At 40.0% G+C, this 27,839-nt stretch overlaps 1 protein-coding gene across 3 annotated transcripts in view; it reads left to right on the top strand.

The window, feature by feature from the left end:
* The first annotated feature begins 3,942 nt into the window (after nt 1-3,942).
* CTNNA3 (catenin alpha 3) overlaps nt 3,943-27,839 on the top strand; it is a 435,224-nt gene continuing 411,327 nt past the window's right edge. For 2 of the 3 annotated variants that reach the window (XR_011681008.1, XM_071438368.1), the window contains exons 1-4: nt 3,943-4,032; nt 7,962-8,068; nt 13,331-13,523; nt 20,341-20,507. Coding sequence is in view for 2 of the 3 variants with exons in the window: in XM_071438368.1 (XP_071294469.1) it covers nt 3,984-4,032; nt 7,962-8,068; nt 13,331-13,523; nt 20,341-20,507 (516 nt within the window). In the remaining variant the exon portion in view is untranslated. Of the gene's footprint in view, nt 4,033-4,200; nt 4,335-7,961; nt 8,069-13,330; nt 13,524-20,340; nt 20,508-27,839 lie in introns of those variants that run through there. The other variant, XM_071438369.1, reaches the window with a different exon arrangement.

Genomic DNA, 27,839 nt, shown 5'->3' with positions numbered 1-27,839 from the left:
TGGAAAAGGAAGAATAAAATCTTGTATGGATGCTATTATTTAAAAAAGTTTAGCTTACTTCCTGGTACTTTGCTGGTTGTTGCACCTAGTAAAGGAAGATTTGTGTAAATGTGTGTTTATCACACCTCAGTGAGAAAATAATGAGTTACTGCACAATTTTATACCATTTTTTAAAAATTTCAAAATATATAAACAAAGTTATTACGAGAGAGGGCTAAAGGAGGGCTGTTATATTCAGTGTAACATTGTGCATATTTCAAAACACTTATGTGCACACTTTTCGGTAAAATTGAAGACAAGAGCTGTGTTCAGACCTAGTGAAGCCCCAGAGATAACCAACAGCAAAGAATTAGGCCTCGTGACAGGCATTTAGGAGGAAACCATCATGAACTGTTTTCTCCTGGTTCAAATCTGTTGATCAGTATTGGGAAATTAATTCACCTTGGAACAAAGTTTGGCTATTTTTTTCTTTATGGCTGCACTTCAGCCAGGTGGTCCTGAGTTGAACTGTGGGCAGAGGTCAGAAGGGGCTGGAATGTCCTTAGGCTTTATTTCTGAAGCTGTTTCACCAGAAGTGCTCTGCCAGCTCTGCAGGGGTTTCTGCTGAGCCAGGGTGTGATTTGAAACTGGTTGAAAGAGTTGATGAAGGAAGTGGGGTGCTGTGCAGCAATGGGAACCCCATTGGAAGAGTTCATCTGCATCTCGGGGTCTGTCCCTGTTTGCAGGCATGCTGTGGAGGGATTGTGGCTTTGCTTAAGTACTGCTTTCTGTCCCTTCTCATTAGATTGGGCTTTTGTATGTGCTGAGGGTGCTTGCCAGCATCCAGAGTGAGGCAGCTCCTAAGAATCATTTCTCTCTTATTTTCATGCATTTCTCAGAGTCAATATGTTATATATATAAAGTATCAGTCACATTTGCTACCCTTAATTTTGGGGTTGTTTTGGGCATGTCTGTAAGCAGTGGGGAAGAAGAATACTGTTCTAGAATGCTAAAACACTCTTTAGGTCACTGCACAAAACAAATAATGCAAACATTTATATCAATTAGTTACATAAAATGGTGCATGGTGGTGAAGCATCCTGGGGTAGGCCATGAGTAGGAAACAACCACATCTCTTGGCAAAATCAGTAGCAGCTCTAGAAAGAGAAGAAACCCTGGTTTTTTATCTCTTTGCAGCTGAGACACATTTTTTAAGGCAAAACAGCAGAGTGTAGTGTTGTAATAGATGATGTCAGCAGATAGCAATAAGGGGAAATGGGGAGCTGTATTTAAAAGAAATAAAATTTGAAATCTTTTAGTAGCACCTCATGGAATTTCTGTTATTGTCTATTATTTTAATGAGTTGAACAATACCCTATTTTTAGTGGAAGGTCAACTTGAACTTTATTTGAGCCGGGTCTCTGGTTTGGAACACAGATAGGAACACTTTAAGTGTGATAACAAAAAGGAGGGCTTGGAGCCAGACCTCCTTAACCTATCATTAGGGGCTCAGATAGCCATCCATGTAAGAACTGTGTGCCACTTCAATAGAGAGGAGTCCTTGTTCTGGGCTCAAACTACATGCAGTGAAAATAGCTCTGACACTCATGTGGAAGGATTTTGGGGTGGAAGGATTTTGGGGTTTTATTTAAAAATTTAAAATAGGTTAAAAAATATGAATGATTTTTTTTTAAAATGTAATGCTGCCATCTGATGTCACACCACTTTCTTTTGTGTGGTTTTTTTTTAAGTAAATGCTTTTTCAGTTTCTTAAATATTAGAACTCTAATTTTCAGACCAATAACTCCAGTACCTGCAAAAATATACTTGGAAGAAATGTTACAAAGATTAGTTTATTAAAGAATTTTTCTGGCCTAAGCAGTATTACTTTAATTCTGCTGTCACCCACAATGGTGCATATCCAGTGGAACTCCACTGATGAGGGAAATGATTTAAGTTACTGGTGGTGAGATGGTGTCAGGTTCCCAGGTTCCATGTCAGGCTCCAGTGGGGAGATGTTTCTTGCAGTGGCTGTAGCTTGAGGGCAGTCACACATTTTCTGGATGCTGCTGGTTGAGGAACAGTCCAGCGTGCCAGTACAAAGCCAAAGGCTGGAGCTGCCCGGGCTGTGGCATTCCCACTGCTGCTGGAACATCTCCTGGAATTTGTTGGTGCTGCCGCTGGCTGAAGTGTGTGCATCCACCAGAGCTGGGATGCTGATAGGACATTGAAGGGAGATGATTTCTGACCTTCCTAGGAATAAGCAATACTAGTGTCAGGGTAACCCTAGCACAGGAGTAAGGAATAAAGATGATGTTCTGTAGATTTATAGTGTAAATTGTTTCTGAAAATGTTTCACTCTCCTCAGCCTGCTTTTTGGCCTCAGTTAAAGAAAGTGAGGGTAAGGTGCTTCAGTTCTGTTATGGTTTTAGTCCAGTGCTCTGCCACTGGCATTCTCTCTGATCTTGAGTAATTAATTTTTCCTCTGGGATTCTGTTTCCTTATGTGATAGTGGAACACCACCTCTGCTTGAAACAGTGCTTTGACAGACAGCACTGTAGGGAAAATAAACATGATTACTAAACAAGGAAAAGAGAGCTTGTTCTGAATGTTATAAACCTGGGAAAAATCTTAAATTTTCATCTCACTAGATATAAGAAAGTATTCATATAAATTTTCATCTCACTAGATATAAGAAAGTTTGTTGAGGTGTGATGCTTTATCCCACCTCAAAAGTTTTTTTTTTTTTTTTCATTAACCTTAATTAAATCTTTTAATGCCACTAGGTTAATCAGAAACCATTGCTTGCCATGGGGATTGTCCAATATTCATAAAGAACTAGGCTTATGCTGTTTTCTTCTTTCTTGGTAGATTGCTTGTAAGGTTTGATGTATCACATTATTTATGCTGAGAACTGTGTTGAAGAACTTGGTGGAAATCTTATGTTCTTGTGAATTTTAACTGCTCTTCAGATGTGGATTGAAAAAGTGCTCTAGGGAGATAGTAAACACAGGCAGGATTGAAAGGAAATGCAAAAAGAAGTGCTGTGTTTTTTCTGGTTTCAGTTTTTGGGGCTAAGATTAAAAAAATCTTCCAGTTACTTCATTGCCAACCTTTACCTAAATGCAAAGCCTGTTTAAATAAAGGGGCTTTCAGTGAATAAATGTTATTAATGGATCTGAATCTTGCCACCTTCTCCAGCTCCCCCTTTTTGGTGTCTGTGCATTAATAATGTTTCTTGTTGCTACTGGTAAGAAATGATGAAATCTGAGATGGTTATAGAGTAGCCTAACAGCTTTGTCTGGAAGTTTAAATAATTTAGCAGGTGCTTTATAGACTTTACCTGGTGTTAAATGGGCCAGGTCCCTCCCAGGTGTTGGAGATACTGCTCCATTCCAGAGCATGATCTGGCCTACAGAGTACAAGAGGTCTCTCTGCAGTACAACAGCCTGGCCTTCTCTTTGCCTCAACTAGAAGATTGTCTTATTTTGTGTGTCAGCTAGAGAATGAAAGGAAAATGCAGGAATTGTTTTTTGTGGCTTCTGTGAAGTCTGATTTGCACTTGCTGTACCGACTGTAGCAAAAATGCTAACAAATTTTATTCCCAGAGTGCTGTTGGTAACAGCTAATAAAGCTGTACAGGAAATACTGAAATTAAGAACAAATAGTAAAAAAATTCTGTTACGTATTCTCAGCAGTGTTTCATATCTTGGAAATCCTCAGGTGCCCTGTCTATATATATCTTGTTAAAAAATACAAATCCTGATTACTTTGTTTTAACTTTTCTTAATTTTTTAGAAGGCAATAGGTCTTTGCATTTTCTGAAACTGCTAGGATAATAGATTGTGTGTCATTGTAGGGTACCATACAATAGAAAAAAAACAACAGGGAAAACAAATTTGGTGCCAAGTTCCTGGGTGAGAGCTTTATGAATCCCTTTGCTGTCCAGTTCAGAGTCTGAGAGTGAGTCATTGCCTCCAGACTGAAGCTGGCATACAGTCAGAATGCATGGCACAACGGTTGCTGGGAATTCCAAGAATAATCACTGGAAGTGTAAGTAATTTCATGCTTCGTGCCATCTAATTGTTGAAAACCTTTTCAAGCCTAAACTTTCCTGCCAGGCTGGTGCTCTACTATACAGCTTTAAGGATGCCCATCCCCCTGCCAGCCGTCCAGCAGCCGCTGTGTCCTGTCAGTCATCCTGAAATACACTGGGAGCTTGTCAGGCAGTGCCTTGCAGATGCCTCAGGAGCCCCATAGGGAGCCAGGGCACTTGCACTGAAGTTCCTAACACAAGGAAATTACATAGACAGTTGCTTTAGTGCTGCATTTGGACCATATGTTTTCTAGCATAGGTGAGTGATGCACTGTTGACTTTCTAACAATCTAGCAGGAAATGGATTCTAAAGTAAAGATTTCTAATTTATGCAGAATGTCTTTGGCTCTGCTTTCTGACACTTGGTAGTTTATGTCTGTATGCAGTGTACTTATAGATTCTAAAAAAAGCTGCAGGTGCTGTGTTCACGTTGCATTGCAGATGGATATAGACTTTGGTTGTTTTTCCAGTGTCTTTCCTTACTACCCCAAAAGACTCAATATCTGATGAAAAGATAGAATTTTCATTAACTGGAGGTTGGTAGCATTTGGTAGGAGTGTGCAGGTGGTTGGTTTTCTGGCTGTTCTGGGACACAACTGTATCTTGTGACACATGCTTAACATCCTAAGTGTTGTAAGAGCTGCTGGTGTACAGGGCTGAGATTGCCTCCTGTAGAGGTTAATCGAACTGAGTGTGAGGTTATACAGCCTTTTACCAAAATATCTCAGTTAGGGGGATGTTGTACTGCAGTAGATAAATGCATTAAAAAAAAAGGAAGGTGGAATGTTGATTTTCACTTTTTTCCTGAGGCAAACATCAGGTTTTGTCATCCCAATGAATATGATCTAGAAGGACAGAGGTTCACTTAGTAAGTGGAAATGCCAGAGAAAATCCCAGGATGATCTTTGCTGGCTGTTTATTTTTCTTTCTATCACCTCTTATCCTTGCCTTAGTTAAATAATTAAAGAACCCAATTTAAATATTTTTTAGCCTATATGGTATATAACAGTAAGGAGAGCCTGGTAAGCTAAAAATACGCAGTCAGATTATCAAAATAATTTAAGATCTTGTGGTTTTCGCTGCATTGGCTTGCAAAACTGTTTATATCTTTTTAGAAACAAAAGGAAGATTCAGGAAGCATTAGAATTTTACCTGAAAAATATTGCTGGAATCAGCAAGTGAGCCCTTAAGTGGGTTATTTATATCTTAGAATATAATTGAAATTTTCAGAGACAATAGTTTTTGCAATTGACTTTCAGCTGATGATTCGTTAAGGGCCCGACTCAAGGCTAAAAGCTATTATTGGCTTAACTGGCTTTTGAACTCAGGGCTCAAGCAAAGAATAAAAATGCTGATGGTGGACAGTATGCTAAGGGCAAGAAACAAACAAGCAAAAACCACAGAACAACCCAGAATAGGGAAAGTCATGACACATGGATTCACATTTTTTTCTGACCTGCAAAAATGTGGTTGGATTTGTAATACTTTCCAAGTTTGGGAGTGCTCTGTGGTGGGATTCTGGAGCACAGTAGTCCTTTAGTAACAGGAATTGACTTTAATTACCATACATATTTATCTGCCAAAATTTAGAAAAGACCTGATGATTGCAGATAGCGTGTAGCAGAGGAGATAGTGCTGTGAGAATGGAGAGCAAGCAACAAAAAGGTTTAATTTCTCCATTTTGAGTAAAGCAGGTGCTGACACCCTCCTGTCAGGGAATTGTGGGGAAGGCACTGCAAGGTTTAAAGTGAGAGTGTATTTGCAGAAGAATAACCTGAGTCAGCTCGTGGCTCCTTTAGGGCTCAGTAGGAGCACGAAGTGCAGTCCCCATCCAGTTTAATTTACCTGTCCCCTTGTCACTGATGTGTGTCTGACCAGAAAAAAATGCACAGCATTGTCAATACCATCTGTTTGCAACTGTTGTGATGGATTTCAAGAAGTGCCCATATTTTGGGAGACTTGTGAAAATATTGAAGATAAGGGTTGGTAACCAGCGCCATCATAAAGATTTATTATTTTTCCTAATGTGAATAAAAAGCAGATTCGCTGAAATATTGGCCAAAGATTTAGAAAATCCGTGAATTACACATGGCAGAAAAGGATCTGTCTTAGCCAGAGTGTGTAATGGTGTAGTTTGATGCAATCCCAGTGAAGCTGGAGGACAGTATCTTGTTGAACTAAAAGGCTTTTTGGTGAAGGGGTGGGCACAAGGGAAGCGGCTCAGGAGCTTCTGCGCCGCGTGCTCAGAGCTGCGGCTCCGGGCCCCGCAGAGCCGGGGCGGGCAGCGCTGCGGGGCGGGCGGGCGGTTCCACTGCGGCGCTTTGGGGCTGGCAGTGGGGGCCTTCAGACCGAGTTGTTAGTGTTGGACACAAAGACACCGCTGGCAATTCCAGTTTTGGAACTCTCAAAGTTTGTTTCCTTGGTGTTTGTTGAAAGTATCTAAATGTTAAATGTGTAAAATATGGGCAGTTAATTTGCTTTGACATTCCTAGAGTTCTCTTTCCATTCATATCTGTGGAAGGATAAGCGTTTTTTTTCTGGTCAGTCTTATCTCAGGTTTCTTTGTCTTTTGGCTCAGAATTAAAACTGAAAAATCAGTTCATTCTATATGCTATTGCCTGCCTGGATGCAGCTGAATTTGTGGGAACTTAGCTCTGCCACAAGTATAGTTTGCAATTAAAGAAAAACTTGGCACTTGTCTAACCTTAAAAAACCCCTAAATTGCTTTATACCTTAATTCTTTAATTATTGCTCATATTATCTTTGCTTGTAAGTGAAATGTGGATAACTCTCCAGATCCATTTCTACACCTCTTGCTACAGGAACCCAGAAGTTACTGTGTTTTGTTAAATCACTGCTAAGTTCACTGGAAGGTGACAATATATCTCTTCAGCCTGCAAAATTGCAGTACCTTATTACTTCATTATACAGCAGCAGTGGTTGTAATAAGTCTTGCTTAAAAAGGACAGATATCCATTATTTGTGTATTTGAAGTCTTTATTGGCTGAAAAGGCTTTGCCAAGCTTTGTTTTGTAAGAAGTTAAGTTACTGCAAAATTTAAAGTGTCTTTTATTTTGGGACAATAATCGGTTGCAATCCAGCTAAAGCAGTTATAATTCTTTGTTGACACACACACATTTCAGGCTAATGGCCTGAGCCATGGCCCAGTGAACTTGGTGGAAACTATTAATTCACATCAGTAGATTCTGCATCAAGTTCCTAATGAATGATTTATTCACTTTAAAGAACTTACTTGGCTTTACTTCCATCTTATTGACTTCAGTAATAGGCTTTCTCAACTTAATCTGTCTTGACACTTAAAAAGTATTTGCTCTTGCAGGGTATAAAATAACAAAATGTTTCCCTTTTTCTGCTGTTAATTTCCAGAAATTTTAAGGACTGCTGTAAATGCTTTTTGTTCTTAATGTGCTTATTATAGAACCCCTGTAATTTGGCACATGGAATAAGATAACAGATATTGTGCACATAGCATTAATATTTTTGTTTTGTGATAAATTCGGTAATGGAATTTGATGTTTTTGCTTTAAAGATCCTTTCTGGACTAGTAGAGGATTTTATTTAATGGTATTCTAATTGAATTATCCTTGTATTTTTTTAACATGTCAGTGTAGAAATCTGTGCATGAATATAAGGAGTTATATGTACTTTAAGTCTATGGTTTTACAGTTTATGTAAGTATCAGTGTATTTTTTTTAACGGTTTAGAAATGGGGAATTGGAAAAGTTTATTGTATTTCTTGAGATCAGGCTCTGTTATGAAACAAGTTTATCCTCACATAGTTGGTCTCTGTGCTGTGACAGAAGGCAATGAGGCTTGTAGTCATGGTTAATGTTGGCTTATTGCACTTCTCTTGTTTTGTACCCAGGTGAAATGTCAACAAAAGTGCCAAACATTAAACTGAAAATTGATCCCCGGAATCTGCAGATCCAGACATTTACAGTGGAGAAATTACTGGAACCACTGATAATTCAGGTATTTTAGAGTTGCAGAAAGTAAGCTGGATAACCATAGAGGGAGGGGAATAAGGCTGAAGAACTTTTGACTAAAGGCATTATTCTGAAAGTCACACCCCCAGCTCTTCTGCACTTGCACTTTACTCTGGCTCAGGAGCTCTCCAGGGGTTTGCCTTCCAGGTTTGCTCATTCATTTGGTCACCTCCAACTTTGTCACCCAGTCTGTCCTAGTAAATGCTGCATGTTGTAGCTGGTCTCTTGCACAGTGTTATCCAGGAGATGCTTAAATGTAGAATACACTGCAAATGGATTTCCAATGTGTGAAGTAATTCTTTAAAAATAAAGTTGTATTTTCCCCATTTGAAGCTTTGCCTCTCCCAATTTTTTTTTTGTCTTTTCTTCCTTTACTCATTTTTCCTGTCTGGAAGGTTACTTTCCTCAGAGAGTGACCTTTTCTTTTCTATCATGACTTCATTTCCAGCTACTCTTAACTGAACTGCCTCTTTCTTATTTTGTCTGCCTTTCTTTATTTATTTTTGCCTGGATGTGATTGATGGTGTAAAAACCCTCAGTTAACAGGTTAGTGGTTTGTGGAAGTTGTTGAAGATATGTGGATGGGTTATAAAATTAGTTTCAAAGTAGTAAGAATAGATGTCTTGATAGACTGAATTAAAAAACCTCCTATAGACCAGTAGGTCAGACTGTGCTGAGGCAGCTGCAACGCTGTGGGTGTTTTTAGAGGAGGTAAAGAAAAGTAAATTTTGGTTTGAGTTTGGCAGGATCAAAGAAACCTGACAAAACAGAGGAAGTGCAGATCCAGAATAAAACAAAGAAACCATCTAAGCTTTGTGGGTTTTTTTCCCTCCCAGCTCTTCTCAACCATTGAAAAGCTTGAGCCTTTTCAATTGGAAATGTTTTGGCTCTAAGAGAGTATTTTGACTGTCTTTTCCCTCTCTTAAGCCTAACGCTTTGCTTGTTTCATACCTGGGTAAGGAAAACTTATGTTTTGAGTGGATCCTTCAAAAGAAAATGTTGAAAGTATAAGAACAGGGATTAAAGCTCATACTCAAGGGTGATTGAAAGACTGGAAAGATAATAAATGAGAATTAGTCTGTGATTAGAGAATCAGACCAGTCACAGATAAAAATGATGTTCTTGCCAGATTCACTTTAGCAATGCTGCTTGGAATGCAATTTAACTTTATTTTGAGATTTCTGTTGTAATTTATTTATTTAATAGTCTTGTAATGCTGTGGCTGGAAAGAAACAATGGAAGTGCTTGAGGTTCTCTGAAGTCTGTCCTAGCCAGTTATGCCCAGTGTTAGGGCAGTCCTTAGATTAACAGCATCAATACAGGAAAAAATTGAGGCACAGCCAGCTTGGGAAGCACCTCGGAAGTCGTTGTGGAAATAGCTGCAGATCACTTGCTGTATTGACCCTCTTCCCTGCCATGTGCAATTGGTAGTGGTGATTACTGTGAAACTCTGAAAATAGTGTAGCAGCTGGTTTGTGTAAAACCCTCTCTGAGTTGGCAACTTCTCTCTCCTTGGAATAAAACACTGTCCCTAAATTGCCCTGGGTGTTTCCCTCTGTCTGTGGCCTTTATTGTATTCCAGGTGTTTTGAGGATGTTAGTTGTGAAAGGAAGGCTTCTCAGTCTAGTTCCGAGTCAGTGCATCTGGCACATCAAAAAAGGCAGTTGTCAAAGTTAGCATGGTTCAGCTGAAACAATGTGTAGAAAATTCCCTGCATTTTGGGGTCCCTTGGATCACTGATGAAAAACAGGCAAGTTGAAAGGCTTGTGTTCCCTGTCATCCACACCACAGATGTTTGCTCACAGGGAAAGCACACACTGTTGGTTTTAGTTCTACATATGGTGAGTTTACCTTCTGCTCACTGGGTGGGATTAGCCAGTGTTTATTTGTATATAATACAAATTCACTGGATTTGAAACCATGGACAGGGGTTCTGCTGTTGTCATTAGATCAGAGTTCATGTCTTGTTTTTCCTAAATGTCTAGGGATTGACATCGAGTTACATTGTTAACAAAAAAGAATGTTTTATGATTGATGCTTAAAAATACTTTTTATATTACAAAGAGGTGAACCAAATACTATGATACTCAAGGTATCAAGACATTGCTTCATGAACTACTGCAGTAGTGAGAGATTGTCTCAAAGTGCTGCCAGTAACTGAGTATAGCATTGGAAGAACTGCTTCAGAGTTTCCTAGAAACTTAGTGTTTGGCATAACCAAATACCCACCTCTTCAGCCTAATAACCAATGACAATAACAGGCAGCAGTGGCACGATTCAGCTCTGTAAATGTGGAGGCACATGGCCTGGAAAATGGCTTAGAGACTCCTTGTGCCTTTAGCATAACTGTGTTGTTCCTACCAGAGCTAGGCTGGGGATGTGCTGTGCAGGGTAACAATGGCACACTGTGTTAGTCTGTGCTTCTGTTCTTTCTGGGTAGGATTGTATAAAGTTTTTACATTCCTTGTTGGGGTTCTGTGTTAGAGAATTCAGAGTAGTTTTTCTGTTTTCCATAATCTCCATGAGCAAAGAGCTATCTAACAAATTTTGACTTGTATTTGAGATCAGCTGCCACCTCCAATATTTCCTGAGAGTGATGCTGAAGATGCAGGGTCTTACAGTCAAGAGTTTTCACCTGCAGGAATCGTTGTTTTTTTACACTTTTTCATTTGTTTTATTTCCTTTCCTCCTCAACATATCAATGAACAGGATATAGAATGATATTTAACATTTAAAAAACTGCAGTAAATGTCTGCAAAGTAGAATACATTAATTTCTAGTGGAATAGTGATTAAATACTTAAAATTTTAAAAAACCCTTCTATTTGATAGATTTTTTTGGGCTGCTTCTAATTTTTGATGGTGTTTTATGCCTTTCTTATTGGAAGTATTAGCCTATAATCTGTAACTCATTCTTAAAAATATGGACATTGAAACTGTCTTAAATGTTCTAAAACTAACATTGAAGTGTTTGTAACAATAAAAGATAAAGATTTTTATTTCCAGTCCATTCTCTACCAGCTGGCTGATTTATGTGCAATAAATAATTCCATTTTCTTCCTTTGAGCTAGAGTCAGAAAAATACCCAAGCCTTCTTTAACAATCTGAGCCAGAGTTATTTATGTTGCTCTCTCCCTTGTGATATGCCAAAGCAGTTGATGTCAAGTGGATATTCCTTCTCCCCCCCTAAACTGCATGAATGGTGCAGGGGTCAGGGCTTTTGTGTTTGTAGATGTGTTTATAGAAATGTTACCCGCAGGATATTTGTCAGTTATGTTTACAAGTAATGATTCATAAAAAGCACTCAAGTGCATGAATTCGTGGATGAGATCTGGAGGTGAGCTAAGGCACCTGTAGCACTGTACTACCCGTGTTCTGGCACAGGGAACGGGAGCATTAAAAACAGATCAGTGAACTTTATGACAATAAGGTGTGCTTTAAAATATCTGTACAACACTTAAAAAAAAAAAAGTTTTTGGAGTCTTTCCTTAGTGTTGCAGCTCAAGGAATGCCTTAGAGAATAGTCTTTCAGAAACATTCTGTTGGAGTGTGGAGGCTGTATTCAGATGATGAGGAATGTGGAGTGGGATGGTCTATAAAAACAAGTTCTTTATGGGTGTTGAAGTGCATTGGTAAAATATAATTTGGTCTAAGCTGCAGTAAATATAAATTCTGGGCAAATTGGTGTATAATTTTAATGTTGAGGGCATCCTGAAGAATTTGGAGGTGTTGAGCTCTGGCCACAGAGATAGCCCTTTGGTAAGAAGAGAAAGCATTGTGAAAGGTGTTTGTACTCATTTTGGGTATTTGTTCTGGGATACCTTGCAAGTCTTAGGCTGGAGGTATGGGAAGACCCAGCACTTCTGGGGAGAGAGAACCTGACCACGAAGCAGCGTGTGCCCAGCTGGCCAAGGAGGCCAGTGGGAGCCTGGCTTGTGTCAGAAATGGTGTGGCCAGCAGGACCAGGGCAGTGATTGTGCAATGCTGAGGCCACACCTTGAGTCCTGTGCTCAGTCTTGGGCCCCTCATGACAAGAAGGACATCGATGTCACCATATTTTCTGAAAAATCCCTTTGCCAGGATTTTTCTCCTGAGAAGCCTCAGAAAAGAAATGTAAACAATAATTATCTGATTGCTTGGAATGTGGTTTGGAGGTTGCTTGTCAACAGGTGCATCTTTGACTGGTTCCATGTGAATTGCTTCTACTTAATAACCAATCCCAGCCCAGCTGTGTTGGGACTCTAGTTTTTATTATTCATTCTTTTCTAGCCTTCTGATGGCTCTTTTCTCTTTCTTTAGTATAGTTTCAGTATATAATTTTCTTTTAATATAATGTAATATCATAAAATAATAAATCAGCCTTCTGGGAACTTGGAATCAATTCTCATCTCTCACCTCATCCTGGGGACCCTCACAACAGCACTGCAACACATCAAGGTGTTGGAGCCTGTCCAGAGGAGGGCCAAGGTGCTGGGGAAAGGGCTGGAGCACAGGTCCAGCAGCAGCAGCTGAGAGGGCTCAGCCTGGAGAGGAGGCGGCTCAGGGACCCTTCTGGCTCTCCACCACTCCCTGACAGGAGGCTGTGACCGGGTGGTCTCTTCTCCCAGGTAATGAGTGCTAGGAGAGGAGGCAATGGCCTCAGGTTGCCCCAAGGAAAGTTTAGATTGGATGCTAAGAAACGTTCTTTCCCTGAAAGGCGTGCCCAGCGTTGGAACAGGCTGCCGAGGGACACGGTGGAGTCGCCCTCCCTGGAAGCATGCAGAATGCACTGGGTGCAGTGGTTTTGGGACATGGTTTAGTGGTGCACTTGGCAATGTTAGCTTGACAGCTGGACTTGATGCTTTTGGAGGTCTTTTCCTACCTTAATGGTTCCATGATTCCTGCCTTGCTGAACCCTCCTTGGATAGCACTGGTATTTTTTTGTTTATTATGAGTAGGTTTTAAAACAAGCAGTGGCAGAAGTCGGCATCATGATTAATAGAATGTAATAGCGACATTTCTGTTAACTTTGCTTTGATCCTGCAGAAGGAGGAGCACAAAGATGACGCATACTGAGTAAAATTGCATTAGATTGAATTCAGTACTTTTGCCCGTTCTTGGTATTTATGCTGAGCTTTGCCTGTCTGTCTCTAAAGCAGAGGGAATCTCTTTGATTATTCATAATTATATATTTTTTTATTTTAATAACAATATAAATTCACTTGTAGAATTTAAACCGTTATTGTCTCTTTTATTTCTTTTAAATGTAGGTTACAACATTAGTGAACTGTCCACAGAATCCTTCTAGTAAGAAAAAGGGCCGTTCCAAAAGAGCTCGTGTCTTGCTTGCTTCTGTGGAGGAAGCCACTTGGAATCTGTTGGACAAGGGAGAAAAGATTGCCAAGGAAGCAGTTGTGTTCAAAGAGGAGCTTCATGCAGCGCTCGCGGATGTGCGGAAAGAGAGTAAGTACATGGCAAAAAATTCAGGCACCACGAGGAGCTGGCTTAACCATGCCTGGTGTCACAGTGAAGCCAGGATATCTGTGGGAAATGTGTTGTGATGTGCAAATGTCTGAACTTGGAGTTGTCTAATTATGTATTCTGGGATAACACCTATTAGGAGGTAAAGTGTGCAAGCTGGGCCCCATTGGGAAAAAATACATATATCAGTGGAAGTTTTGTTGTTTAGAATGTAGGTGTTTTTTCTTTTCATGAGGAGAGGATGCCTCTTGATCATTTTAGTGGCTGTTAAGCATGACTAAAAGTTAATGTATATTTTAACTTCTTGAAAAGAACTGTTTACCTGAATCTCAGATTAAGGCCTCTTAAATCTTCCCTCTTTTGTGCACTAGTAAGGATTTCATTTGGGGAGGTACGATAGTCCAGTGTGGAGGTATGTTTTGAGAGTAGGAGGAGGATGGATCCTTTAACCTTCTGTAAGAGTCATCCCCTCGTGATAGAGCAGCTCCTCTCAGGTGAGTTTTGTCATATTCTGTGTCCTCCTGACTTAATCTCTCAATTTTGAACCTGATTCCCAGAACTAGGCTAGTTTTTGTGATCCGCAGAGAATGTTGTAGCCATTTTCTTGCAGGCTCCTTGTTTTCTTGAGTTTTACTTTTCCCCATGGAAACTGGGAATATTTGGGTGAGCACGAAGGCCATGAGTCGCATGACCAACATCCTGAATGTGTTCCTGCAGAAATCACAAGCTAAAGTTCATTTATGTTTTAATTATATCATCTTGCCCTTACTAAAGATGGAACTTAACCAGGTTTTCCTTTAAATTTAAATTTATTTTATTTGTTCATCTTGCACATGCAGCTGGGATGGTTTCTGAGTCTCTGCTGCTGTTCAGGGCAGTGATTACTTGCTTTGGCTTCCTCTGAATGTAGAGATGGCTGTGGTTTAGAGTTTGATCTATGCAGATGGTGTCTGAGATACTTTAAGGTCCTTTGTGATTAAAAGCGTTATGACCAGCAAGTATCACTGTTATCTGTCACACTGAGCAGCTGAGGCTCTTGCAAAATCATTCATTTTGGAGTACTCTTAAAATGTTAGCCCATCCATTACTGGCTGATAACACAAGGTAAGAATGAAATATATAGTTTTATATTGATTTTTATACATAGAGAAATTGAAAGTGTGAAATATTTTTTTTATTACTTATTGATTTTCAGCCAAGACCAGAGGTAACTACAAAAATAAATAATACATAAAGTAGATTATATATACCTCATACATTTTAAAAGAAAGTTAACTCCATTTTATCACCTACCATTATGCAATGATGAAGTGAGTGGTTGCAGCCGATCTCCCTTCAAGGATTTGCCAAACTGCTCAGGTTAATTTTAAGAAATTGTTGAAACAATTGTAAAAAAGGTAGCAGTTTCTTAATTTCACGGATATTTTTAACCTTTGAAGCTGTGTGCTATTTTTAATTTGTGGTATGCCACATCATATGGAACTGAAGTGCCTGTTACTCAGGCCACATTGTGCTGCTGTTAAATGTCTCCTGTTATTTACTTGAAGCTCTTGGAGGGGATGTGGGTCATCAGCCACGGCTGCATGCAGTCACCTGCCATGCATGTCACAGCATACATATTTAATTGTGTGACTGTGCTGACTGGCAGGGACTTTTATTAATGCAGTCTTAAATTAATTAGGAAGTTTTGCACATGGCTACAGCTTGTGTTTCCTGGATAATGGAATTTTGAAGAAATGCCTTAGATAATTTCTCTCACCTCAACCAAACTCAGATTTGCACATTGAGATCTGGAAAGAATAAATTCTGTCTCACCTCCTCTTGTGTTTTACCTTATGTCACTGAACTTGTTCAGTTGGGGATGCATCACGAGCATTAAACACTTATTCCTTTGGAGTGTCAATTGCCAATGTGAAAACTCCTTCATTACTTTTGGAGCTCATTAATTTGGGGCTCCTTTTAAAGGAGTGATTGACTTTTTTCAATCTGCTTCTGATATTCCTATTTACAATAATGCTTTGGAGAATAAAGGAGCAAATGAATGGGATAAAAATGAAGAGTGGGGGTAATGTTTGGTGTATCTAATTCATTTGTGTGTAATTCATGGCCTTCAGAAATCATGATGGCATGGATATGGCTTCACTGACTACAGCTTGCTCTTGGCACTGTCAGTAGATGAGATTTTGGAGTCTCAAATTCAGTTGAATTCTGTAAGTGACCTCTGAAAGGAGGTGTTACTATAATGGATGACAGACATGTTACCTGGATAAATGCAGTGTTTGCTTCCTTTGACATCTGTGAAGTTTTATCAAAGATTTATAGGCTTGGAGCCAGTAATTTAAATAGATGTTCTCTGCATTTTTCTTTGTTTTCTCTCAAGAAAGGACTTTTTAAGGCCTGCCCACATCTTGATAACATCTTCTGGAACTCTGCTAAATGGGTCAGCAGCAAGGTTTATGGGTGGTGGACTGTATGCATCATCCAGAAATCCACTGGCCTAGTAACTGAAGAACTGCCATGATTTTTGTTGATCTGATTTAGTGAAGCTTTGTTAGAGGCTACTTATGTCCACAGTTTTATTCTAAAATAGTGTAATAAACCCCAAAGTGTACTGAAAAACTTTTGCTGAGAGATTTCATGTGCGTGCAGCATTTCAAGATTGTCTTCTAATTCAATGTTCTGTGGAATACCTGAGCCCTATGCAAAGAGTGTAAGGAACATCGTTCAACCCTGAATGCTTCTGGCACTAAATATCAGTCTCAAATTCATGTCCTGATTCTGAGATTTAATCAATTTGAAGGCAAGCAGTGACGCTGTTCATGTGGTGAAATGTTGCTGTAGAAGTCTGAATTGAAGTCTAATGTTATCCTTAGGATGATGAGTTTCTGCATTTATGTGAAGGTGTGATGCCTTACAGTTCTCAAACAGTTGCATGGGCATAACTGAAATGTTTGGTATTTACTGCCATTGCTGACTGACTATATATAGTCAGAAACACAACAGTTGTTGTCTGCCTTGTTTCTATCTATTGCAGTGTCAGTGTTTCTTGTGTTTAGCTGTTATCATGCTCAAGTGTGTTCCCAGATTAACCTGTCATCACACAGAGCAGTGAATTGAAAGCAAGTTACTTGCTGGAGTTACGTTTTGAGCCTTAAGTTACTCTTTAAAAGGAAATTCTAACAAATACTTTGATGTTTTGAATGGCCATATTTAATGTCTTTTGATACTAAACAGGGGAGGCAAGAGTTTGGTGGCATGGAAAACATTCCCATTTCCTGGCAAGAAGTGGGTGCTTACTTTGAAGGGCATTTACTAAAGGTAGGGTATAGGGATCTTTTGTATTATACTATGTTCTTGTTTGTTCCTCCTCTCATCTTAAAAGTAAACTTAACTTTCTCATTCTACATGAAGAGGTAAGTGCCTGTATTCTGCATCTATGGGATTTCTGTTCTGGGAGGCAGAACTTAGATGGCTTAAAATGATCTGTGCTGTACACTCCTTTCATCAAACCCAGAACAGATCCTCTGCAAGAATAGCTTTTGACATCAGCATCACTGGATCAGGTGCCCCTGAGTGGGAAAGGGAGAATGAAGAGGTGGGTGTGAGGCATGATGGGGATGTGTGGTGGCTCTCATTACATGATAGGAAGAAATGGATGAGATGTGGAAGTGGAACTTCCTGATACGCAGTGGTGAAATAGTTGCTATGCAACAGAATCCAGTGGTATCTGAGTGGGATAAGAGACTGTATGGCGGGAGAGAAATGTCCTGTAACAGCTCCAGAAAGCTATTGTGAGAATCTGAGTTATCACAGTGTTGAGCATTAGGAACATGCAGGAGGTATCGATCTGCTGTGCCCTGACACTGATAGTGTCACTTCAGCTGGCTGGCTGGAGCAGAATCCTTTTATTTGCTGTAGCAGATGGGGATGGTATTTGTAGGAACAGAACAGGTGATTGTACTGGTGACTTGTATTGTTTAATCTTTTTAGAAATGATAGGTTGTTCTGTGCTGTGATGTGACCTTGACTCCCAAGCTTCTCTGGTCCTTATTCTGCTTAATGTGTTAGTTCATGCCTGCAGGATTTGAGGCTGCACATACTAGTGTCAGTAAGAGCCAATAAGTGTTCTGTTACTGGTGAGACCAGTGGAATACTGTGTTCAGCTCTGGGGCCCTCAGCATGAGGACATGGAGCTGTGGGAGCCAGTCCAGAGGAGGCTGTGAAGATGCTCAGCAGAATTGAGCACCTCTCCTGTTAAGGCAGGCTGAGAGCTCAGCTTGTTCAGGCTGAGGAGAAGCTCTGGAGAGACATTACTGGAGCCTCTCAGAACCCAGCAGGGACCTACAAGAGGTCTGGAGAGGGACTTCCTACAGTGGGAAAGGCTTTAAATTGACAGAGGGTGTTTTAGATTAGATGCTAGAAAGAAATTCTTCGTCATGAAAATGCTGAGGCACTGGCACAGTGTGCCCAGAGGAGCTGTGGCTGCCCCATCCCTGGAAGTGTCCAAGGCCAGCTTGGATGGGGCTTGCAGCAACCTGGGCTAGTGGAAGGTGTCCCTGCCCATGGCAGGGGGATTGGAACTAGATAATCTTTTAGGTCCCTTCCAGCCCAAAGCACTTTAGGATTCTGTATTATAAACCATTGTGGGTATTTTCTTGTTTGTAGTTCTGTTCTCTCAAATTTGAGACTGAAATATTGGAAATTCTTTCTACTAACTTTGGTATGTCTGTTCCCCCCTTAGTAAATGGGCTCCTATTGTCAGCAGTGTTTCTCTGGAGCTGTAAAGCCATCAGCCTCTAACTGTGCAGTTCAGGAGTGGGTGACAGGACTTTCTTGGCAATAGTACCTCCTTGTGGGAGGACACAAGAATGGCATAAAATTCACTGCATTCCATGTGCATTTCACACTGCTGCAGTTAAAATTAAAAAATGAGATGAGAAAGCCAGTTGTAAATACAAATAGAAGAGAGGAAAATGTGATACTTGGATGGGATTTCAATAGGAGAATGAAAATCTATTCAAATAAATAAAAGAAGAAAGCATAACTTTGTTGATCTCTCCTAAGCCAGTGAAGAGCCCCTGGCTGTTGCCAGAGTGATGCTGAGCAGTGTCTCTGAGGGTGCTCGCTGCCTGCGCTTGGTGGCGTTGTTGCAGTGTCTGTACAGACACAGCCTGGCACGAGCTGTCGGCTAATTGCCAACAGGCTCACAGTTCACTTGTTTTTAAAGGAATTTTCATGTCAGTTTTTAGATATTTTTGGTGCTGGATAAAGTGTGTGAATCCTCTAACTGTTTAAAAAATTACCTGTGGCTGAACAGTGTGTTTTACATTTGCCTGTGCCTGAGCAGATTTTTGCAGGCACGTATAAGTAACAGTCATTTGCCACAGCAGTAGCTGTCAGTAGCTGATCAGCTGATGGTAGAGCAGCATTTACTTTGGGAGTCATCATATCTGGGTGTGTTGAGTCTTGGAAATATCTGCCTGACAGTAATTGTGCAGTTATGATAGATCCTGGCTTTGGTTCTTTGAGTTGCTTTTGGTTTGGTTGTCTAAAAGAATTGAAATACTTTGAATGCTGCTGTTTGTCTGAATTTCTATTTGTGCCACTAAAAGGACATTTTTTGCGTTTCATTGTTTGTGACAAATGTAATTATGGAAAAATATCCAGTTGATGGGAATTAAAATAAAAATAGATTAAATGGAATCAGATTGTCATGCTGTCTACTGCAATTTAAGGAAGTTTCAACATCATGTTGTTGTTGGAGCTGTCATTTTCTGCTGTTTGTATTTGCAGCTCCTCTCTGTCTAGCCTGTATCTCATGGATCTATTTTAGGGTTATGATTTTATGTGTTCATCTGGCCATCCCAGTTTATGCTCATTTCTAAGGGCTTGGTCGTATTCAGACCCTTCTGATTTGTGTTTGCTCACAGAATTGCAGAATGTTGAGGGGTGTAAGGGACCTCTGAGGGTCATCTGGTCCAGTGCCCCAGGTCAGGCAGGCCAGCAGTCTGCCCAGGACCATGTCCAGTCAGGTTTTTAACATCTCCCAGGATGGAGACTCCACAGCCTTCCTGGTTGGCCTGTGTACTGCTGAGTCACTCCTGCAGTGAAAAAATATTTTCTGATGCTTACATGGAATCTCCTGTGTCAGTTTGTGCCCATTGCTTCTCCCCCTGTTGCTGGGCACCACTGTGAGCAGTCTGGCTCCATCTCCTTTTCACCTCCCTTCAGGAATTTATGGTGTTTGTCGCTGTGGTCCGTATTGTTGAATTTCATTTACCAAACTTCTCATTGGAGAGCAGTATATTGTGACTGGCAGTCACTAACTCCATGGCACAGATTTCCCTTTATGTCAGTCAGATGTTTGAGTGTATGAGGTTTTCATTGCATTAACTTATATTTGTAATGAGAAGAGCAATATTTGATTCCTTTCTGTGACCAGGAATTGTTTAATAGCAAGGACACCAAAGTACACAGTAATATAACAAGTAGTGACTAGGAAAGTTTAACAAAGCTGCTGGCTTTGTTGTGTATGGTTAAAAGTAGTAGTGTGAAGGCCAAGGGAATTATTTTAGAGTTAAATGATGCTGTAGAAGAGAAAGGGAAAGAATAGAAGATGTGGAACATTACCCTGCGTGATCTGTAATCATTGACCTTCATTTCAAGGCATTAGGGCAAGAAAGAGATAGCAGATTTATTGGCAATACTTGTGACTCGCCAGATAACTGAGGGAACTTGAGTGACTTCCTTTCCTCTGGGTGTTGTGATGCAGCCTAAGGCAGTGTGTCTCGTTCTGCAGGTCAGGCCCTGCAGGTGTCAGCAGAGGCGTTCACCAGCGATCCCTGCTCCCTGCCCCGGAGGCAGGCTGTGGTCCCAGCCGCTCGCGCCCTGCTGGCCGCGGTCACCAGGCTCCTCGTTCTGGCCGACATGGTGGACGTGGCCTATCTGCTGCAGCACCTGACTGTGGTGAGTACTGCTCTGCTCTCCTCAGGCTCCTGTGAGCCACAGCTGGGGCTGCTCAGGGCTCTGCGGGCATGGAAAACTCTTCGTGTACTTGAGCCTTGAAGGTCTCATGCATGGAGCACCTGGGCAGCTGGGGCAAGTGTGGATTCTAGATGAGATTTGTGAATGGACCAGAAAAACTCATCTACTTGCAGCTCAGCATATTTCATCTATTTTTGGTTCCTTTTTTTCCACTAATACTTTCAGTAATTTATAAGAGACTGATAAAACCACAAATTTCTGTTGACTTCCTGATATTTCAGGGCAGAGGTGAATAATCAGTGCCACCTGTCATAATGCCTCATGCCACAAGAGACTCAGTGGCTTAGAGGACCATGTTGAAGCAAGTTCAGTTTGATGAAGATGAGAGAATGAAAATTGCTCCAAATCAGACTAGGAAAAGTATTTAATAATAAAAAAATGTTGTGTGGGCTTCAATACTGGGCTTGAAAAATCTCCACTGCTGGAGATGCACTCAGGCTAAATTAACACTGACTTGCAGAAGCTTCTGTGTTGTTCTGTATGTTTAAATTTGTCAGCTGTAATAGGAATGGCCTATGTCTTTTGCACTGCTTATGGAAAATGTTCTTAAATTATGATATTTTTCATGGTAGTCTATTACATTTTTAATGTTTATTTTCATTATCCCAGATGCTATCTTCTGAGATGTATTTGAGTATGTTTTACATGAGAGAGCTAAAATTAGATGGTTTTCCTTACTAGAGTTTCAGTATTTCTAAATGGTTGTCTAATTGACTTCATGTTTTCCATCTGAAAATGAAAACAAAAAATAACTGAAAATGGTGAAAGAATGCTGAGTATCATTCAGGAACAACTCCAGCACTGCAGAGGGCCATTAAATTGTCATCTTCTTCATATTTCCTCTTAATAGGAGGGAGAACTGAATTTGTAAATGAACCCTTAGAATAAATTAGTGTGGTAAAACACTCTCAGTAAAGCCAGTGCAAAAAGATTCACCCTAGTTGTTAGAGGAGAGTGTGTTACATTTTGCATATCTATTTAGTCTCTGCTCTGGCTGTTGAACTTGCCAACAATGGTATTAGCTGTAATGGTGTCTTTTATGTTGACATCTAATTAGGAAGTTGACTTAATGTAATTTCAGCATATGCTATTGAACACCCCTCAGTTTCTAACAACTTTTGGTCACAGCTGAGCCAGATTTAAAGGCAATTAAATATTTTAATGAATTTCAACATGGCTCTATTCTAAGTGTTTAACTGTAATCATTATACTTTAAAACTCCCTTAGGAATTCAGTTTTTCTTCAACATGGTCTTGTTCCCACAAAAAGACATTGTATTCACACAGTGTCAAAGTAGACCTTGTCTTTGCTGTATCAGCTGTAATATTCTTGGGTTTTTCAAGTTCATATGCCTTGAAAATCAACACCTTAAAAATCTTCAGATGTTTTTCTTTGCACTTGCTCCAAAGCCTTAATACTTCTACCATATTACCCTGTTCTTCAGACATGGGTGTTACAGCTGTTATCATTTAAGAGATGGGAAATTTCATTGCTCTTTATTTCCATGTCTCTGAGCACTGCAATTTTTATGGGGTAGACAAAATTGATTTGAAAAATTAAAAAAAAAAAAGTAATAGTAGAATAAAAGACATAAAAATTCTAATCAAGGCCCTTTTCTTTATTTGCATGTATAAAATGAAAGAAGTTGGTTCAGCATCATGAAAGAACTCCCTACAGTATTAGTGAGATCTTGCTCAGTATGAAAGTTTTTAATGGGGAATTACCTATTCAAGTATCTAATATTTTTCAAACCCATTTATCAAAGAGTGCTGAAAATTTTTAGTCTTGATCACTCAATAAAATGAGTTAATTCCAACAGTGATGTTTAAAACTATAGCTTTTTCTACTGACAGAATACAGGCTGGATCATTAAACTTTAATTTCCTCAGTAACCTGGGAATAAAAATAGAAGGAAAACAAAGACAATGTGACTGGCTGTCATAGAAAGCCTCATCTGCTTTTACCTGTCACATCTGCCTGTTGATGTATATCTAGGAAAAAAGGATGAACCTCAGCTGTCTCCTTCCAGTTTATGTAGTCTCTAAAAATATTGATTTCTGTACATATGTAACTTTTCAAAACTAGAAATAACAGGTAAGTGAGTTTGAAAGGATTTGGTAATCCTGGGAGGAATTTCAAACTGAATGTTCAAAACCACAGCTTTGTGAACAGGAAATTAGCTATTTTAGAAGTTTTGCTAAGAAAGTGGAGCGAATTTTGGCTGTTTAATGAATTCTATCAGATTGGCACCGAGCAAAAAGTGAATAAATGTGTGTGTAAGTAATGCTTACTAGATGCCAGTACAAACCCTCAGTGACTGGTCACATTCTGGCACAGAACACTTCTGGCCACTTGTCGAATTCACAATCCTATGAGACTCTGAGGGTGCAAGTGCAAACAGGAAGATCCTTTTAGAGTTCACTGAAACAATAAAGTACATCACACCATAAAGAAAGGTTTTCCTTCCTTAAATATATTTTTTTTAAACAGGGAGCAGTTTAAATAATTGCCTATCTCTGTCTGAATTTCCATGCTTAAAGAGTTTGGAGTTTCTAAAGTAACAACTGAGTTCTGAAAAATGTGATCAGACAAAGGACTGTCTTCTGTATTGCACTCTGATTCAGAGCTGTGTTAGCAGCTCATCCATTATGGTTAGTAATGCTCGATATTATTTAATTAAGTGAATTAACAGACTAATGGTATTGCTTAAATTTATTGATCAGAAGAGAAGAGCAGGAAAGTAACAAGTTTGGAGAATTTCATTCAAAGAGCATTGGCAGTCTGTCTGTCTCTAATCAGTTTAGATCATGCTGAGCCAACATGTTTTAGCTGCCTTTTTCCTCTTCATGTCATGCTTGTAGATTTACTGTGCAAGTCTTCGTATTTTTCATGAATGCCTCAGACAGCATGATCTTTACAAAATGCTTGCTTACAGTTCTTTAAAACTCCTGTTGGGGAAAAAAAAGAGAGAATGGCTACAGATAAGAAGCAACATGTGAAGCTGGGCCCTGTAAGTGTAGTGCTGTCTGTTCCTCCCTTTTCTGAAGAGTATTCAGCAGCATTAAAAATGTTCTGAGCAAGAACTCAGTAGGGCTACATAGAATGAAAGAGGAAAGTGACCTTGGGCTGCCCTGTGCTTCAGGTGTAGGGGCTTGGTTCAGCTCCCAGAACTCTGTTAATTGATCAGATCCCTGTGTGGAGCCTTCCTTCCCTCCAGCAGATCACTTTGGCATGTGGACTGGTGTGAGTGTTAGATGGTGTAGCTGGTCACTAAACATTTCATTTTGGACTGGGGGGATTCATTTTGCTCCCCATCCCTGTGCTCAGCTTCAGGGGCTTGGCTACCTGGAAAACAAGTGCTCCTGCTGCTGAAGACTCAGAGAGAAGTACCTCAGACTTTTCCTCTTTGTCACTCTGTTTCCCCCTGTGTCCAGTGAAGGATGGTGATTGTCCTTAGCCCTCCTTTTGTTCCTGATGTGTTTATAGAAACCTTGTTTTTTACAGCAGTAGCCAGATTAAATTCTAACTTCTTGCCACCTTCCTTAGTTGGGCATGGGTCACTCCTGTGGCAGGGAGACTTCTGGAGCATAAGGAGTATTAAGAAGGTGACAGGAGTCTTTGAGAGAACATTTGGCTTCTCCTTTGGTTCACACTCCTATTTATTTTCTCATCAAACAGACATTCCTGCTACCAATGAGAGGTTTGTCTGTGATGCGTGGGATGCAGTTGTTTGGAATCAGGACTACAGTGCTAATCATCTCACTCTGCAAATTCTGTGGCACTCTGTATGCACAGTAAATAACAGAGGAAAAGCAGCTTCCAAAGAATTGCTTTTGGAACTGCTTTTTCAAAGTGAGCAGCCTTTTGAGTGAGTAGGAATCTGGATCCACTTCTGTGCTTGGTATATGCTCTTTTGTAACTTGTAAAAATAAATAATTGTCAAGCTGTGGGATGATAAATTCTGACTGGAATATTAAGTTGTAAACATAAAGCTTGGGGAGATCTGTAACATAAAGGTGGTTTGTAGAGAGCTTAATACAATGCTTGAAGTCATCAGAAGTACAGGTGAGTGTGAGAAGTCCATATTGTGTCTGGTGATGAAGTTGGAAGGTATTAGAAAAGCAGAGGCCTGTTTGGAATAATTGTTTGGACTGTGCAGATGCCTGCATGCTGCGCTCAGTAGCCAGTGCTCCACTGCAGTCGACTCTGTTTGAAGCTGTCAGGGAAAGAAGCTGAAGGCTTCCCTTGGGAGCGTCTGTGACTGTTTGGCCTCTGCAGCAGCAGGCATCACCACTGAAGTGCTGTGCTTAGAAGAGAATAATATGGAAGTGATATTCTGAAATTTCCTTCTCTAGAGTGCTAATATGGGAAGGCACATTCTAGGCTGGGAAAATAATCTTGGGAAGTTATCTTCTCCTGGCAGGTTATTGATTGGTAGTATAGCAACAAAGTTGGTGTAATGTAGAATGGCTTGTCTGATCAACAATTCAAGCATGCAGAGATCATTCTGATCTAGAGAAATGTATTTTATAACTAATTTGTGCTTTGAGAGGCAGAAATGAGGAAATGCATGCAAAACAAACAGTCTCTGCTTTATCATCAGAGTGTATGTCTTCAGACGTTTTTAAAATGACAGCAAAATTATCTGATATTTTCTGAATGGAAAAAGCTGTGAGCTGCTTTCTGTAAACCTCTCCAAAGAAGGCACATTGCCCATTCCATTACAGCAAAATAGGAGAAGTGCAGCTTTTTTCTCATAAGTGTGTGTGTTCAGTAATTGGAATTTAAGAGGGGTTGTGAATGGCTTTTTTTCAACCATATCTCTGGGTAATTTAAATAGTACATTTAGTTATAATTTAGTCTTTTAAAGAACCGGTACCTTCTCAAAACAGAAAGGTATATTTTTTCAATGGACAGCTTCCTTATGTCAAAATGGAAGTAAAATTTGCTTCTTGTCCTTAATTCAGTTCTTACTAATCCATATGAAAATAAAGAGAAATGTTTTACCAATGGAGAAAGTAGCTCAGTGCTACTGTACTGCCCTGTGCAGTGGAGGATGGTAATATTGATACTCTGAAATAGAAATACTCTGATTTGTGCAGCTCTAGATGAACAGAAAAGAGCCATTTCTCCTAATAACAGAGTGACTTTGCAGCAGCCCTGGCCCTAAATCCAAACCAGCTGTGTAGAGGGAAACTATGTACAGGAAGTGCAGCAGGCCCTTTGACTGCATCATCTTTGTAAAGGCAGACTCCCAGGGAGTGACATTGCAGGTGTGTGCAGTAGCATCATGCACAGAGTGGACAGGCAGGATGGGCTGCCCCCATCCCTCTTCCTGTTTGTATGGGGATTGTAAGGTGCTTACCAGGAATATGGCTTTGTGCTCTGTATCCAGTGATGTTACTTCCCTCATTTCTGACTTATAAGCAATGAAGCACTTTGCACTGCATGTTTATAATCTCATAATTCTGTGTCCTGGCCTCCTGTTTAGCTGGTAAGCCATTAATTTTCATGGCTCATATTGAAGATGAAACCTAGTAAATTTTGGCTTAAGCAGTATCAAAATTTTAGTATGATTAGTTAATTTAATATGATTTCATTTTGAAATGTGCAGCCACTTTTTTCTTTGATCTCATTGCCTCATTTTTGTTACATATGACAGCAGAGCAAAAGTTCCAAGGCTCCTGAATGTAGGTGGAAGGATAGTGGAGAAAACCCTCAAAAATGCTATGTCAGGAGCTGATAAAGACAGCAGAGGATTCTCAGCTGTTAATCTGCTTTACTGCAGGAGAAGCTTCAGCCAGAGCTCACCTCTCATCTTTGACATTGCAGTGTGTAAGATGTGAGACCACAGGACTTGCAGTCCTGATGCTTACAGTCACACTTACTAATTGGATGAACCATGTCGGTATCTGAGGGGAGCCTGCAGGACTCTACCTTACCCTAATCAGGCACATCACACTTCCAAGCAAGGAGGCTGTGTTGTAGCACTCTTCTGGCCCATCCACATCCTCTGAAAGTGTGATCCTCATCACTTGCACAGTTCTGATGGTATTCTTTACTTTGTGGTACCTAAAATGGCACGGTGAGAGTTGCTTCACTTGGGTGGAGCATTCACTGTGTGCTGGTTTCCAGTCAGATGAGTACGGAGCCTTCATTCAGCCATGTGTTGATGGTGCCTGCTCAGGACACTGGGGCTGCTGTGTCATCCACCCTGCTTTACAGGGCCAGGGTGCTGGGCTCTGCTTCTGCATTTGCTAGGTTTGGGTTTCCTGTGAAAGGAATGCTGTGATATTAATGAATATAAAGTCATGCTCTTCTCTTTAAGGTACAAAGTTGTCTGTGCACTATCTATCTGTGCTGGGAAATTACCTGTGGTAACTTGACAAACAGAAGCAGCTCTGATAAATCATAGAGATATGATTTTAGCACAGAGGGAAAATGAGTCCAGGTAGCTACCTAGTAGTGCCACTGAGAGCAAAAGTACTAAAGGAATGCTACTTCTCAGCTTCCAGAAACTGTTCAAAGCACTTTGAAAATGTAACAGGCAGAAAAGAGCTTCTGTGAATCTGTTAGGATTATTTATATGTGGTTATTGGTAAGAGAAAAAAAGTCAGGAAGTCTGATATTTCTTTTCACCTCTAGACAGGGGAGATGAGAGAGGTTTTTTTACCACTCACCCCAAAATGCTGGTTCACACTGATAGAAGTATGATGCAGAAAGATCCACATGTAGTTTTAACATATGTGCTGATAACCTTTGAATGTCCAAGGCACAATTTTCTGATTTCCTGCTGATGACAGTGGAAAGAGCATATCTATGTTTTCTTAAAATTGCTTGGTTGATATTTTATTTACTTTTGAGTTAAATTTTTAAAAAGTGTTTCTCCCTTAGATCTAAAGACAGATGTGGATGTTCTGGCCGTTACCCATCAATTTTATTGAAGCATGTTGCCCTTGTAGTTACACATTTGATTTGTATTTGATCGTGCTCTCATGCTGCTTCTTATATCTCTTTCCAGAGAGCCAAATGTATTATTAATGCTTAGGTTGCTGCAGGACATAAGGAAGTGAGTGATCTTGCTAGCAGAGCTCCTGTTAATGAAGAATTGAAGCTGTGGGATTAAGTACACCCTTAAAAGGATGATGATGATTCTACAACTGTATTGTAGTCTAACATGTTGAAGATTATCTTAAAAAAAAAAAACAAAAGATCCCTCAAGAAAAGACTGTACCTTGTGTTTATTTAGTGAGT

This window comes from Agelaius tricolor, unplaced genomic scaffold, assembly GCF_023055355.1.
Source record: "Agelaius tricolor isolate 1412-34295 unplaced genomic scaffold, bAgeTri1.0.p SCAF_13, whole genome shotgun sequence".
Classification (NCBI taxonomy): Eukaryota; Metazoa; Chordata; class Aves; order Passeriformes; family Icteridae; genus Agelaius; species Agelaius tricolor.
The sequence above is the reverse complement of the archived record's forward strand: the minus strand, read 5'-3'. Positions and strand labels throughout refer to the sequence as shown.